The 15,606-nt window shown below is 43.6% G+C and overlaps 1 protein-coding gene across 1 annotated transcript in view; it reads left to right on the forward strand.

Moving 5' to 3' along the window:
* WDR88 (WD repeat domain 88) overlaps positions 1-15,606 on the forward strand; it is a 47,046-nt gene that overhangs the window by 6,200 nt on the left and 25,240 nt on the right. Inside the window, exons 2-4 of the mRNA XM_082366560.1 lie at positions 7,890-8,000; positions 12,563-12,651; positions 13,714-13,777. Coding sequence (XP_082222686.1) covers positions 7,890-8,000; positions 12,563-12,651; positions 13,714-13,777 — 264 coding nt within the window. The remainder of the gene's footprint in view (positions 1-7,889; positions 8,001-12,562; positions 12,652-13,713; positions 13,778-15,606) is intronic.

Genomic DNA, 15,606 nt, shown 5'->3' on the forward strand with positions numbered 1-15,606 from the left:
CATTGGCTTCTCTTGTTGTGGAGCTGGGCTCCAGGCGCGCGGGCTTCAGTAGTTGCAGAGCGTGGGCTTAGTAGTTGTGGCTCCCTGGCTCTGGAGTGCAGGCTCAGTAGTTGTGGTGCACGGGCTTAGTTGCTCCACGGCATGTGGGATCTTCCCGGACCAGGGCTTGAACCTGTGTCCCCTGCATTGGCAGGCGGATTCTTAACCACTGGTGCCACCAGGGAAGTCCCAAAATACGTTAAAACTTCTCTTGAGATTTCTTCTTTGGCCCGTGTGTCATTTAGAAGTGTTAGTCTCCATGTATTTTGGTATATCCCAACCATCTTTCTGTTATTGAGTTCTTGTTTAATTCCGTTGTATTCTGAGAGCAGACATTGTATGATTTTTGTTCTTTAAAATTTGTTAAGGTGTGTTTTATGGCCTAGAATGTGGTCTATATTGGTGAATATTCCATATGAGTTTGAGGAGAACATGTATTCTGCTGTTGTTGGATGAAGTGGTCCATAAATGTCCATTATATCCAGTTGATTGATATTGTTGAATTCCTCTGTATTCTTACTAATTTTATGCCTGTTGGATCTGTCCATTTCTCATAGAGAGGTGCTGAAATCTCCAACTATGATAGTGGACTCATCAAATTCTCTTTGCAAGTTTAGTAGTTTTTGCCTCACATAGTTTGATGCTCTGGTGTTCTGCACATGCACATTAAGGATTACTATATCTTCTTGGAGAATTGACCTTTTTATCATTATGTAATGTCTCTCTTTAGCCCTGATAAATTTTCTTGCTGTGAAGTCTGCTCTGTCTGAAATTTTTGATAGTGTTAGTATGGTATATTTTTCTTCATCCATTTACTTTTAATCTATATGTGTCTTTATATCTAAAGTGGGTTTCTTGTAGACAACATATTGTTGGGTCTTGTTTTTTGATCCACTCTGACAGTCTCTGTCTTTTAATTGGTGCATTTAGACCATTCAAAGCGATTGTTGATATAGTTAGATTAATAACTACCATATTTGTCACTGTTTTTTATTTGTTGCCCTTGTTTTTTGAATTTTTTTTTTTTTGGCCATGCCACGTGGCTTGCATGATCTTAGTTCCCTGACCAGAGATTGAACCCATGTCCCCTGCATTGGAAGCACAGAGTCTTAACTGCTGGACCACCAGGGAAGTCCCTGCCCTTTGCAGTTTTAATTGAGTATTTTATGTGATTTCATTTTCTCTCCTTTCTTAGCATATCAGATGTACCTCTATTTTACGTTTTAAAGTGGTTGCCCAAGAGTTTGCATTTATAGTTTACATTTATATTTAATTCAAGTCTACTTTCAATAGCCCTATACTGCTTAATGGGTAGTGTGGGTACCTTAAAGTAACAAAATATTTCTAATTCGTCCCTCCTGTCCCTTTCATTGCTGTCATTTATTTCATATATACATATATATGTAGTTGCTATTATTATTTTGAACAAACTATTATCTGTTAGATCAATTAGGAATAAGAACAATTCAAGTATTTCTTTTACCTTCACTTTTCTCTTTTTTTGATGCTCTTCCTTTCTTTATGAAGATCTGAGTTTCTGACCTATGTCATTTTCCTTCTCGCTAAAGAACTTTTAATGTTTCTCTCAAGGCAGATCTACTGGTAACAAGTTTCCTCAGTTTTTGTTTGTCTGAGGAAGTCTTTATTTCTCCTTTACTTTTTTTTTTTTTTGGCTGTGTTGGGTCTTCGTTTCTATGCGAGGGCTTTCTCTAGTTGTGGCAAGCGGGGGCCACTCTTCATCGATGTGCGTGGGCCTTTCACTGTTGCGGCCTCTCTTGTTGCGAGGCACAGGCTCCAGACGCGCAGGCTCAGTAGTTGTGGCTCACGGACCTAGTTGCTCAGTGGCATGTGGGATCTTCCCAGACCAGGGCTTGAACCCGTGTGCCCTGCATTGGCAAGCAGATTCTCAACCACTGTGCCACCAGGGAAGCCCTCTCCTTTACTTCTGAAGGATAATTTTGCAGGATACAAATTTCTAGGTTGATGATTTTTTTCTCTCAATACTTAAAATATTTCAGTCTATTATTTTTTTAAAATATATATATTTATTTATTTATTTTTGGCTGCGTTGGGTCTCCGTCGCTGTGTGCAGCGAGCAGGGGCCACTCTTCGTTGTGGTGCACGGGCTTCTCATTGAGGTGGCTTCTCCTGTTGCGGAGCACGGGCCCTAGGCGCGCAGGCTTCAATAGTTGTGGCACGCAGGCTCAGCAGTTGTGGCACACGGGCCTAGTTGCTCCGCGGCATGTGGGATCCTCCCAGACCCGGGCTCAAACCCGTGTCCCCTGCATTTGCAGGCAGACTCTCAACCACTGTGCCACCAGGGAAGTCCCCAGTCTCTTCTTACTTGCATGGTTTCTGAGGAGAAGCTGGATGTCAGGCTTATCTTTGCTCCTCTATAGGTAAGGTGTTTTTTCCTCTGGCTTCTTTCAGGATTTTTTATCTTTAATTTTCTGTAGCTTTAAAATGATATGCGTAGGTGTAGTTCTTTTTTTGCATTTATCCTGTTTGGTGTTCTCGGAGCTTCCTTGATCGATGGTTTAGTGTTTGAAATTAATTTGGGGGAAATTCTCAATCATTATTGCTTCAAATATTTTTTTCTGAAAAAAAAAACTGTTTTCTGCCTCTTAGTATTTCTCGTAATTTTTTTTTTTGATGGGCAGACATGATGTACTAGGTAAAAGGAGCTGCTATAAATAAGCTTTTAATAATGTGGTCGCAAGGTGTGGGGTGTGGAGAAACGTTCTACAATCCTATGATTAGGTCTCTGTCTTTTAGTGAGCCTGTGCCTCTGGATTGTGAACTTCACATGTGCTGTTTAGTCTGCAACACTCACCCCTCGCTTTCATGTGGAATAGGATGGCTAGAGGGGGCTGGGGTTGGGTGTTTCCCCTTCCCCAGGACAGTTAGTCTCCGATAAAATCCAAGCAGGTTCGGCTCTGGTTAGTTTCTCCTGAGGGCAGAGCTTAAGAAGAACAGGATGCTGTGGCATATTTCAGGATGGTTCCTTTTCCCTTTCCCTGCTGGAAGCACGAGGGGACTTTTCTCCAGCTTTCACTGTGAGGATTAGGACTGTTCCTGGAGGTAACACTCACAGAAGTGAGGGGGACCCAGTACCACAGCTCTCCGAGTTGTCCACACTGAGCCTTCAGCCATTTGTCAATTACAGTTCAGGTTTCCCTATCCTGCCGTTGGTGCCCATGGAGGTTGCTGCTCCTGGATTTCTGCTCTGGTAACTTGGAATTCTTTGTATTTGCCTGTCTATCTCTCCAATTTGGCGGGCAGCCATTCGCCTTGTGACCTCGCTTCTCTTATGGATCTAAGAAGAGTTGTTGATTTTTCAGTTTGTTCTGCTTTTTCCTTGTTGTGACGATGGAGTGGTGACTTCCAAGCTTCTCACATGCCATATGAGAAGATGTCCTTCATTTCTTTTTTATTGCCTAGTAATATTCTATTGTGTGGATATGCCTCATTTTATTTATTCATTCATCAGTGGATGGTCATGTTTGGATTGTTTCCAGTTCATCTTTTCAATTTTTAAAAAATTGAAGTGTAGTTGATTTACAATGTTGTATTAGTTTCTGGAGTAGAGCAAAGTGATTCAGTATATATATATTCTGAATATATGTTGTATATATTCTTTTTCAGATTCTTTTCCATTAGAGTTTATTACAAGATGTTGAATATAGTTCCCTGTGCTATACCACAGGTCCTTGCTGTTTATTTTATATATAGTAGTGTGTATCTGCTAATCCCAAACTCCTAATTTATCCCTCCCCTCCTCCAAAGATAACCATACCAAAGATATGGTTATCTTTGGTAACCATAAGTTTGTTTTCTATGTCTGTGAGTCTGTTTCTGTTTTGTAAATAAGTTCATTTGTATCTTTTTTTTTACATTCCACATATAAGTAATATCATATGATATTTATCATTCTCTGTCTGACTTACTTCACTTAGTATGATAATCTCTAGTTCATCCATGTTGCTGGAAATGGCATTATTTCATTCTTTTTTATGGCTGAGTAATATTCCATTGCATATTTATACCACATCTTCTTTATCCATTCATCTGTCACTGGGCACTTAGGTTGATTTCATGCCTTGGCTATTGTAAATAATGCTGCTATGAACACTGTGGTGCATGTATCTTTTCAAGTTAGAGTTTTCATCTTTTCTGGGTATATGCCCAGGAGTGGGATGGCTGGATCATATGGCAGCTCTATTTTTAGTTTTTTGAGGAACATCCATACTGTTCTCCATAGTGGCTGCACCAATTTACATTCCCACCAACGGTGGAGGAGTGTTCACTTTTCTCCACACCCTCTCCAGCACTTATTATTATTATTATTATTTTTTTTTTTAAATAAATTTATTTTATTTTTATTTATTTTTGGCTGCGTTGGGTCTTTGCTTTCTCTAGTTGCAGCGGGCGGGGGCTACTCTTCGTTGTGCGGGCTTCTCATTGCGGTGGCCTCTCCTGTTGCAGAGCATGGGCTCTAGGGGCGCGGGCTTCAGCAGTTGTGGCTCGTGGGCTCTAGAGCGCAGGCTCAGTAGTTGTGGTGCACGGGCCCAGTTGCTCTGCGGCATGTGGGATCTTCCCGGACCAGGGCTCGAACCCGTGTACCCTGCATTGGCAGGTGGATTCTTAACCACTGCGCCACCAGGGAAGCCCTCCAGCACTTATTATTTGTAGATTGTTTGATGATGGCCATTCTGACTGGTATGAAGTGATACCTCATTGTAGTTTTGATTTGCATTTCTCTAATAACGATGTTGAGCATCTCTTCATGTGCCTGTTGGCCATCTGTATGTCTTCTTTGGAGAAATGTCTGTTTAGGTCTTCTGCCCCTTTTTTTGATTGGGCTGTTTGTTTTGTTGTTGTTGTTGAGTCATGTGAGCTGTTTGTATATTTTGGAAATTAAGCTCTTGTCAGTTGCAGCTTCATTTGCAAATATTTTCTCCTACTCCATAGGTTGTCTTTTCATTTTGTTTATGGTTTTCTTTGCTGTGCAAAAGCTTGTAAGTTTGATTAGGTCCTATTTGGTTATTTTTGCTTTTATTTCTTTTGCCTTGGGAGTCTGACCTAAGAAAACATTGCTATGATTTACACCAGAGAATGTTTTGCCTATGTTCTCTTCTATGAGTTTTATGTTGTCATGTCTTATATTTAAGTCTTTAAGCCATTTTGAGTTTATTTTTTGTGTATGGTGTGAGGGAGTGGTCTAACTTCATTGTTTTACGTGTAGCTGTCCAGCTTCCCCACACTACTTGCTGAAGAGAATGTCTTTTCTCCATTGTATATTCTTGCCTCCTTTGTTGAAGATTAATTGACCATAGGTGTGTGGTGTTTCCAATTTTTGATTATTATGAATAATATTTCTATGAATGCCCATGTTCAAGTTTTTATGTGGACATTTGGTTTCATTTTTCTTAGGTAAAAACCTAGGAGTAAAGTTGCTGGATCATAAGTTCACACATATGTTTAAATTTTGAGGAATTGCTGAACTATTTTCCAAAGTGGCTGCACGATTTTACATTCACACCAACCCTATATGAGAGTTCCGATTTCTCTTGTTATTGTCTGATTTTTTGATTACAGACATTCAACTAGGTATAAAGTGGTATCTCAATATGTTTCTTTGTTTGTTTGGTTTGTTCTGTTTTCTATATTTAGGTACTATAATCGAATGTCTTTTTTTCCCCAGTTTTATCGAGTTATAATTGACATACGGCACTGCATAAGCTTAAGGTGTACAACATAATGTTTTGACTTACATACATCATGAAATGATGACCATAATAGGTTTAGTGAGCATCCATCATCTCATATAGATACAACATGAAAGAAATAGATAATATTTTTTTCCTTGTGATGAGAACTTTTAGGATTTACTCTCTTTACACAATATGGTTTTGATTTACATTTCCCTAATGGCTTAAGATGTTGAGCACGTTTCCAAGTGCTTATAGATTATTTACATATGTTTTTTGGAGAAATGCCTGTTCATAGCATTTGCCTATTTTTAAATTAGATTGTTTCTTTATTGTTGAGTTTTAAGAGTGTTTTACGTATTCTAGATACAAGTCCCTTACCTGGTATATGATTTGCAAAAATCTTCTTCCATTGTATGGGTTGTTTTTCACTTTCTTGATGGTGTCCTTTGAAGCACAAAAGTTTTTTATTTTGATAATGTCCAGTTTATCATTGTTGTTGTTTTTGCCGCTGCTGCTTGTGCTTTTGTTGTCATATCTAAGAAACCATTGACTAATGCAAATTCACAAAGATTTACACCCATGTTTTCTTCTAAGAGGCTTGCAATTTTAGCTCTCACATTTAGGTCTTTGATCCATTTTGAGTTAATTTTTGTATATGGTATGAGATAAGGGTCCAACTTCATTCTTTTGCATGTGGATATTCACCTGTCCCAGCACAATTTGTTGAAAAGATTTTTCTTTCCCTTTTTAATTATCTTGGCACCCTTGTTGAAAATCAAGTGACCAAAAATATGAGTGCTTATTTCTGGATTCTTAGTTCTATTTCATCCATCTATATGTCTATCCTTATGCTAATACTACACTGTCTTGATTACTGTCTCTTTGTATGTTTTGATAAGAGTTTTGAAGTTGGAAATTGTGAGACCTCTACCTTTGTTCCTTTACAAGAATTTTTTGGTTATTCTGCTTCCCTCGAGTTTCTGTGTAAATTTGAGGATTGAGGTAGGAGGTAGATGGGCCCCTGGGCTGAACAGCTGGTTTTTGTCAAGTGGAATACAATCGAAGCTTTGTTTTCCCTGGACACGCCAAGGACGAGGTTAATGGCAGGAGCTGGCAGGAGCTGAGCTCTGCTGGAGTAAAGAGATAAGATGACCACTCCTGAGGTCAAGGAAAACTCCCTGACTGCAAAGGTGCAGAAAGACTCCTTGGGGGTCAAAAAGGAGGGGCCACCACCCCATAACAGGTGACGCCAAGCCTCCACAAGCCTCTACGCTGGAATCCATCTTGACAAAAAGATGTGCACGCATGTTGGGGAGGGTCCTAGAACAAGTCAGATGTGGGAAAAGAAGTAAGAAAATTGACCAAAGATGTGGAAGAACTGCCCCTATATAAATGACTTAACCACCTCTTTACTGCACTTTTCCTCATTAGGGAGGATGCCCACAGTCTTTCTCTCCAGGTGTGTATTTCTGCCTTGCTTCTGTCTTAAATAAACAAACTGTTTCTCTGTGTGCTTTCCCACTTGTTGTGCTATGTCTCTAATAATAAACTTTGGGCCTGTTTTTACAATTTTTGCCTCTTTGAGAAATTCATTTTTCAAATGGGGCAAGGGCCAGGGGAACTTTGCTTCTAGCCTCTAGCCCCTGGTGGTCTAGCGACTAGTATTCCTGGTTTTCATCCAAGCTGCCCAGGTTCAATTCCTAGGCAGGGAACTAAGATCTCTCTTCAGGACCGCTCACTGCTGTCTCTCCGATACCAGGATCAGCTTGTCAATTTTAGAAAAGAAGTCTGCTGGGATTTTGATGGGATGGTGTTGAATCTGTAGATCACTCCAAATACTTTGGAGGGTATTTTCATAAGAATAGTAAGTCTGCTAATCCATGAACATGGGTTGCTTTTCCATTTATTTAAGTCTTTTAAAATTTATTTTAACAATGTTTTGTAATTTTCAGAGTATAAATGTTACACTTTTTTGGTTAAATTTATTCCTATTTTGATGCTTTTGTAAATGCAATTTTCTTCTTAATTTTTTTTCTGGATTGTTCATTGCAAGTGTATAGGAATACTATTGATTTTTAAACTATTGATCTGGTATTCTGCAACCTTCTGAACTCATTCAGTCTATCCTTTTTTCAGATCCCATTTAAAATTATGAGGGGACACCAGCACATTGTGAGTTCCTGCCACTTCTGTGTGGATGACACAAAGGTCCTCAGTGGCTCCTATGACTGCACCGTGAAGCTGTGGGTAGGTGGCCCAGTGTTAGGTGGAACCAAAATGTCCCATAAGCTTATGTCTCCTCTTGTGGAGAGTTCCCCAGTACTGAGTTCCCAGACATTCAAGGATCCCAAAGATTTGGAGAGACATTTCTGAGCAAAGTGCAAGAAGAAGAAGCAAAGTGAGGGCTCACCCTAGTTTCAAGTCACCAGAGAGAGATGAGGTTAGTGTGGCAGCTGTCAGCCTGTTAATTTGGAAACAGTGGGAGCAGGGATGGAGACCGCTGGACCAGGAGCTCACCACCTTTTATTAGAGGCTGTGCCTGAGACCCACCTGGGGTCTCTGAGCTGTGTTATCTCTCTGGGTCTCCTTCTCATTTGGAATATTCAGTTCCATCCACAGAGATGGTATTACGGCTAGGCCTAGGTGATCACAAGAGGACAGAAAAGTGGCCAGACCTGGGACCTGTCCATGAAGGGTGACTGGGAGAGGTAGGCCTGAGCACAGGTCAGTGCCACAAGGGGCAGGAAGCAGGGGCAGAGGAACAGGGATGTGATGGTCAGATGAGGTTACAGAGAGGTGGCCACCAAGAACTCTTCCAAAGTCTTCTGGGCATAGCCAGCAGACCCTAGTGGGCCTGCTTGTGGGCACTGCTGGTCAGTCGGGAGGGGGTGAGGAGGAAGCAGGGCTGGGAGATGGCAATGGCCATCAGGGGCCAGGCCACAGATGGCCGTGTGGCTGGGACAGGGCCCACTGGGAAGGACAGTCAGTTCCGAGTTTTGCTGTCTCATCTGGCTTCAGGGGCAGGAGGGGGACAGGGCGGAGTGAGTCAAGGCTGGTTCCTGGGTTCTGGTTTGGGTAACTAGGTGGAGGATAGCTCCTTACCCTCCAGATCACCTTGGAGGAGCATCTTCTGTGTCATCTTCTGGGTCTTGGTGGGTACCAAGCCAGGCAGACTAGGCAGGAGGGTCTGGGGACTATCCAAGTGGTTCAGGCCCCACATTAGTGACCTACCAGCTGTTTGACCCTGGGTGGTTACATGACCTCCTGGGCCTCCCTAAACCTCCCCAGGCCTCACAGGTGTGCTGGGGCCACCCCAGGGCCTGCCTGGCCCATACCAGGTCCCGACAGACATCCACTCTCTCCTATTCTGTGGCCCTTATCCACCCCCCATCCCCCCCCACCCAGCCCCATGATCTTCTTGTTGGGAAAACCACTGCATCCTCTGGGAACCCTAAGCCCTTTCCCAACCCTCTGGGATGACTGAGAAAGCCTGGGGGTGAGGGGGTCTCTGCTGGTTGTCGTCACCCAGGGGGAGGGGGAATGGTGACTTTCCAAGTGTGCATTTTGCTTTGTCATCTCCAGATGCTTCTCATGTTCTTCTCACCTTTTGAGTCAGTGGAAGAACTCTCAGGGGTTTCTGTCTATTTTGGCCAGAGGGCTTCTGTCTCTATAAGGGGACATCTGCCTGTTTTCTCTCGTTGTCCCAAGATTAGGGACCATCCATCAAGATGTCCTTGGCTCCCCACAGCAGCCTCACTGCCTACTCCGTGCCCAATCCAGGACACTGTCACTTCAGCCTGCCCAAGCGTCCTCAATACCTGACTTGCTCACAGCCCTACCCCCTGCCACCACCTTCTCCAGCTGCCCCCTCCGTCCCTGTGCCCTCCTTCACACCTCCACCCCTAGTTGCAGAATCACTAGTTCTCTGGTCTCCCTGCCTTGGCTGCCCCTCCAATGGTCCTCTTTCCCCCTCCTGGCTCTCTTTTCCCCATCTTTTTCTCTGCTCCTGCCTCCTCCTGTGGCTCTCCCTGCCCCAGCGGCAGCTCGTGGCGCGAGCCCTCCCTCAGGAGATGACTAAGCCATTACCCTGCGCATCACCTTCTCTGTCACGGTATCTTGGGCAAATGTCTCCTTGCCTCTCCCTTCTCTCCTCCACTCTCATCATCTCCCATCTCCAGTCCTTCCTCTCAACCCACCCAAAGCCAAACTTCTGGTTTAATCTTTTAAAAAGGTCCCTTTCCCCTAACTGTGATCATTGTGAATAATTTAGAAAGACCATAAATGTATGAAGAAGCTGAGAAAAAAATTATCCTTAATCCTGTGCCCAATCTCTCTCTAATATGGTACATCTCTTTCCAATCATTGTAAAAAAAAATCACTGGTAGTTTTTCTCATACTATGAAGGTAATATGGTTTTATCACCAAAATACATAAAGACACAAAGAAGAAAAAAAACCCATCATTCCGTGAACCCTGAGTTAACTACCATGAAAATGTTGGAGTGTAGCTTTTCTTTTTCCTGTTCGCACATGTACACACACATTTATGAAATTGAAACCATACAGAAAAACTGTTTATATAATCACAATAAACTTGGGCTACAAATATTGTCACATCTCCTTTATGTTTCTAACCACTTATTAGAACCCCTTCCTCCCCATTCATTCAAAGTCCAACCAACATCCCCCCTTAAATTATCTGAGTCCACAGAAAGAATTCCTGGTTCCAAATGCCCGGTGAAGGGGGAACTGTCTTTGTCTTCTCACACCCCTAGCCAATGGCGCATTTATTTCAAGAAACATTCAATACAAAACAGAGGCATTTCCACTGTCTTTGGAATTCACTAACAACATCTGGCTTGTATTGCCGTATACTGAATATCTCCTGCCAAATCATTCATGACTGTGCACATTTTCCAAGAGAGTTATCTGTCCATGGTTGCTATTCCTCCTGTTGGCCATATGGCAGCACTACTGAACACTGAACATGCATAGTCCCATGGACATCAGTCCATTCTAGTACTGCCCTTAACTGGCCCGGGGCCCTGCACAGACTGCCGTGGGCCTCAGCCCGAGGCCCCATGATGATAGTTTTCTTAGTTCCCGGACAATGTTTGTCCTAGAGCAACACACCAGCCAGGGAGGCTGGATCACAGGCTGTCAGAGCCAGCCCTTTCTTCCCAAGCCATGAGGCTCGTGAGCTGGGCCTCCAGCCTGAATGTGTCCTGCTCCCATGAATTCCTCTTTGGGATCTCTTCCTGTTGGTGGGCTTTGATTAAGGCCTGCTGGGTTCACCCAAACACAACCCCACCGTTTCAAGTTTCATGGAGCAGGGGTTGGGAGACTGGGTCTGTGCAGAAAAGAGTTCGCACAGTAGGCCTGAGACTGCTGTCCTTGGAAAGGCCCACTGGCAAGGCTGGCCTTGGCTGGCATCTGGGAACTTGACTGGTAAACAGTGTTCTATAATCATATGGATCTTTCCCTAAGTGATAAAGGGGGCTCACAGACGGTTTGTGCAAACCACGCGGTTGGTGCTGTACACCGGCTCTCCTCCTGGGAGTCTGGAATTTTGGTGCATGCTGCAGAGTGTTTGTGTGACCAGACCCCGATAAAAACCTGGGCCCCGAGGTTCAGGTGTGTCTCCCTGGTAGACAGCACCTCACACATGTTGTTACAACTGGTTGCTGCAGGAATTAAGCATGTCCCGTGTGACCCACAGAGAGAGACTCTTGCAAGCAGTGCCTGCTTTCCTCTGGACCTCACCCCATGTACCCTTCCCTTTGCTGATTTTGCTTTGTGTCCTTTGGCTGTAATAAATCTTAGCCGTGAGCACGACTATATTCGGAGTCCTGGAGAATCACCAATCCTGGGGGTGGTCTTGGGGACCCCTGACACAGGGTCCTTTGCCTCCCAGCAGGCTTGGGGTCTTCATGTAAAGTGGTCTCTGCATATCAGGAAGAATTGTCCCAGGCCTGCCCTGGTCAGGCCAAAAGCTCCCCCAACCGGGCACCATAATTTCATATAACAGTGCAAGGCCTTTCTATGAATTCACTGTCTTACTAATAACATTTGTTTCAAGGGGACTTTCCACCCCTGCTTATCCTGAAAAGCTGTGGACACATTTCTTACTGAAAGTATTTTATCTCTGCCACAGCACATACCCTTCGCTTTGGTACCCCGATTGTTCCCATCATATTGTCAGTTACTACCCTGCTCTGTTCTCATCGTATTCTGCAGTTATCTCCCTTCAGTGTGATCAGTTGCTTGGGCCCCACTGTTGGGTGTGCTCAAATTTGTTTTAACTGCCCCCTTTAGGTGGACACAGACTGTTGCCAGTGTGTTTGCCGTCTGTCCCCTATAACACGTGACAAACCTTTTTCACGCATAAGTCTGACCGCAACTCAGATTATTTCCTTAAGAGAGACCCCTCAGGATAGAATTGCTGGGTCAAACAGTGGGAACTTTTAAAAAGTTCTTGAAAGATCTTGCTAGATTTTGTGGTGCCTCTTTGGCCAGTAGAGAATGAGAAAATTACCTGTTTGCAGCTCTGCCCTCAGAGCCGCCTGTTTCCATCGGCCACTGTGGGATCGAGGGCGAGTTTTCCGGGGATGCCGGCAAGGGGGTCCTTCCTGCTTTGGGAGTGGAGGGGAAGTCCTTTTGCCCCTCTGAGCTGGGTGAGAATCATAGGACAAGGTTCTCAGGTTCTCAAGGTTCTCAGACAAGCCCAGGGCTGATGTTGAATTCAGTCACAGCTTCAGCCGACACCTCAGTGACCTCTGGCCCTCTCCCCCTCTCTCCCGCTGATCTGAGGATGCCGTGGATGGATCTATTGTTCGGAATTTTGAGCCGGGGCCCGGAGCTCCTGTTTTAGAATGCAGCGTCACGGCTGACAGCAGAAGGTGACTTGCCCTCATTTTACTCTGGTCAGGAAAGTGAGAGGGAAGAGCAGGCCAGCACACAGCACGGCCGGGACAGTTCACTGTCTTTTAAGCAAATACCCAACCTTACTGCCATATATCGGTCTCACGGTTCCCATCTTTTGCTGTGAGAATCAAGTAGATGTGATAACTCTTTGAAAATTTAAAATGCTAAAAAGGCAAAATTTATTGTGGCTAAAGCCAGTCTGAATGTTCTTCACGGAGTTTATTTCCTGCAGTCACACCTGTGGACTGGGTCAGCTGCAAGGCTCACTAGCGATTCAGTCCAGGCCCTCATTTCACAGGGGAAACCGAGACCCAGGAAGCAGAGGCAAGCCCAAGCTGTCACCTGGGGAGCGTCGGGGCTGGGAGGCAGCCTCTGGGATGCACTTGCATTTACCCCTCACGCAGATGTGAGACGGTCCTTTAAAAGGGGATTTGCTTTAAAGTGGATTCACTTTTATCCTGAGCAGCAGCTACAAAATTAGTCTACTAGTGAAAACTAGTGAGGGAATTTAAGTTTCATGAGAATTTATCTTACATAGAGGACAGAGATTGTCACAGAAACATGCAATATAAGAAGACAAGGGTACACTTATATTATTTTACTAAATGTACAAGAAAGCATTTCAGAATGAGATGAGTTATGAAAGTCTTTTCCTGTAAAAATATAGACAAGTGACCAGAGAAAGAAGTGACTGATCCTTGTGGGTTGTAGCTCCTTCTAGAAGAAGACAATTACAGAACAGAAGAAATGATACCTTTAACGCCCCAGATATAAAAGAACATATTTGTGTGACCGAGGGATTAAGGAAGAGAATGGTGCTGTGGTGCCTTCTGTGTTAGGGGCTCTCTGTTTTCACTGAGAACCTCTGTTCTCCAGGGGGCTCATGGAACATCTTTAGGAAGATTCAGGTATTATTTGCAATCTTGGTCCTAAACTATAGAAATTTTCTGTAAAAATTTCCTATTTTTTTTTTCATAGAAACCACAGGCATACTAATCTGGGTCATTAAGACCCTATGTTTGTCATTTTATTTCCAGAATTATTGCAGCATCTTATGACAAAACAGTGAGGGCTTGGGACCTTGAAACAGGCAAGCTGCTGGTACGTATCCTTTGCCCTAGTGGAGACATCACAGCACAGGGTCTTTTTGTAAAATTAATTTTTATGGGAGTATAGTTGCTTTACCATGTTGTGTTAGTTTCTACTGTACAGCAAAATGAGTCAGTTATACATATACATATATCCCCTCTTTTTTGGATTTCCTTCCCATTGAGGTCACCATGGTGCACTCAGCAGAGATCACAGCACAGAGTCTTGACTGGGCCTTAAGTGGCCTTGAGCTGGGCGTGGAGTGTGAAGAGTAGCCAATCTTTCAGGGAAGGAAAATTTTCTCAGGGACCCAAAATGATGGAGGGTGGGCTTCAGGGAAGGAAGGCTTTCTGAAGCAGGCAGAAGAGGGCTCTGTTTGAGGGGTGGGGAGCATGTGGAAGAAGGGAAGAAGTGGAGGTGGGGGTGGGAGCGGGCATTCCAGGCTGAGGGAACTGCATGGGAAAAGAGACCCTCCCCTAGGGATGTCTGCTTTTGATGGGGCAAGAAGCAGACCTGAGGCCTTGGGACAAAGGCCATGCACGTGGCCAAAGCACCAGGCTTCTGGGCCCTTCCCAATCTGTTCTCCATCTAAGAAGGTACCACCATCCGTCCATCCAAACTGGCCCGAGATCCCCCTCTCTCTCCTGCCTGGTACCCAGGCAGCCCTGACCCTGCTCCAGGGGCGCCTCAGGGTCTCCTGTCCCATCCCCACCGCCCTTCCCCCAGCAGCTTCTCATCACCTCTCCTCTCCCTTCCTCCTCTTTTCTCTCCTTAAAAAAAAAAATCTTCCTTCCTGGTGTGAAGATCAGTTTATATTCATTGTAAACAATTTTTGGAAAGACAACATAAGCCAAGTTCAAAAAAACAAACACAAAAACCTTAAAACAACTCCCAGAGATTACAGTTAACACCTTGGTGTCTCTTTTCCTCTACACATGTTAAATGTGAACATGGGCAAGTATATTCTGTTGACAACATAGTGTCATTATATACTAGCAGATATATGAGCATCAGTTACTCCTGACTTTGAGCATTTTCCCAAATGCTTATTTCTAATTTATTTATTTGGCTGCACCGGGTCTTATTTGTGGCATGTGGGATCTTGGTTGCTGCGTGTGGCAACAAAGTTGCCACATGTAGGATCTAGTTCCCTGACCAGGGATCGAACGCTGGTCCCCTGGACCCCCTGCATTGGGAGTACTGGACCACCAAGGAAGTCCCTATTTTGTTTTTAAATAAGTCCATTTGTATCATTTTTCTTTTTCTTTTTTTTTTTTATATTTTTTAAAATTTTAAATATTTTTTTCGTACCCTAAGCCGAACCCTTACCCTAAACCTAACCCTAACCCTAACCCTAAAACTAACCCTAACCCTAACCCATACCATACGCCATTTGTATCATTTTTTTAGATTCCACATATAAGTGGTATCATGTGATATTTGTCTTTCTCTGTCTGACTTACTTCACTGCGTACAATAATTTCTAGGTCCAGCCATGTTGCTGCAAATGGCAATAATTCATTCTTTTTTATGGCTGAGTAATATTCCATTGTATATTTATACCACATCTTCTTTATCCATTCATCTGTTAATGGACTTTAGGTTGCTTCCATGTCTTGGCTATTGTAAATAGTTCTGCTATGAACATAGGGGTGCATGTATCTTTTTGAATTAGAGTTTTCATCTTTTCCAGATATATGCCCAGGAGTGGGATGGCTGGATCATATGGTAACTCTAGTTTTAGTTTTTTAAGGAACCTCCATACTGTTTTCCATAGTGGCTGCTCCAATTTACATTCCCACCAACAGTGTGAGAAGGTTCCCTTTTCTCCACACCCTTTC

The sequence above is a fragment of the Balaenoptera borealis genome, assembly GCF_965194805.1.
Source record: "Balaenoptera borealis genome assembly, chromosome: 19".
Classification (NCBI taxonomy): domain Eukaryota; kingdom Metazoa; phylum Chordata; class Mammalia; order Artiodactyla; family Balaenopteridae; genus Balaenoptera; species Balaenoptera borealis.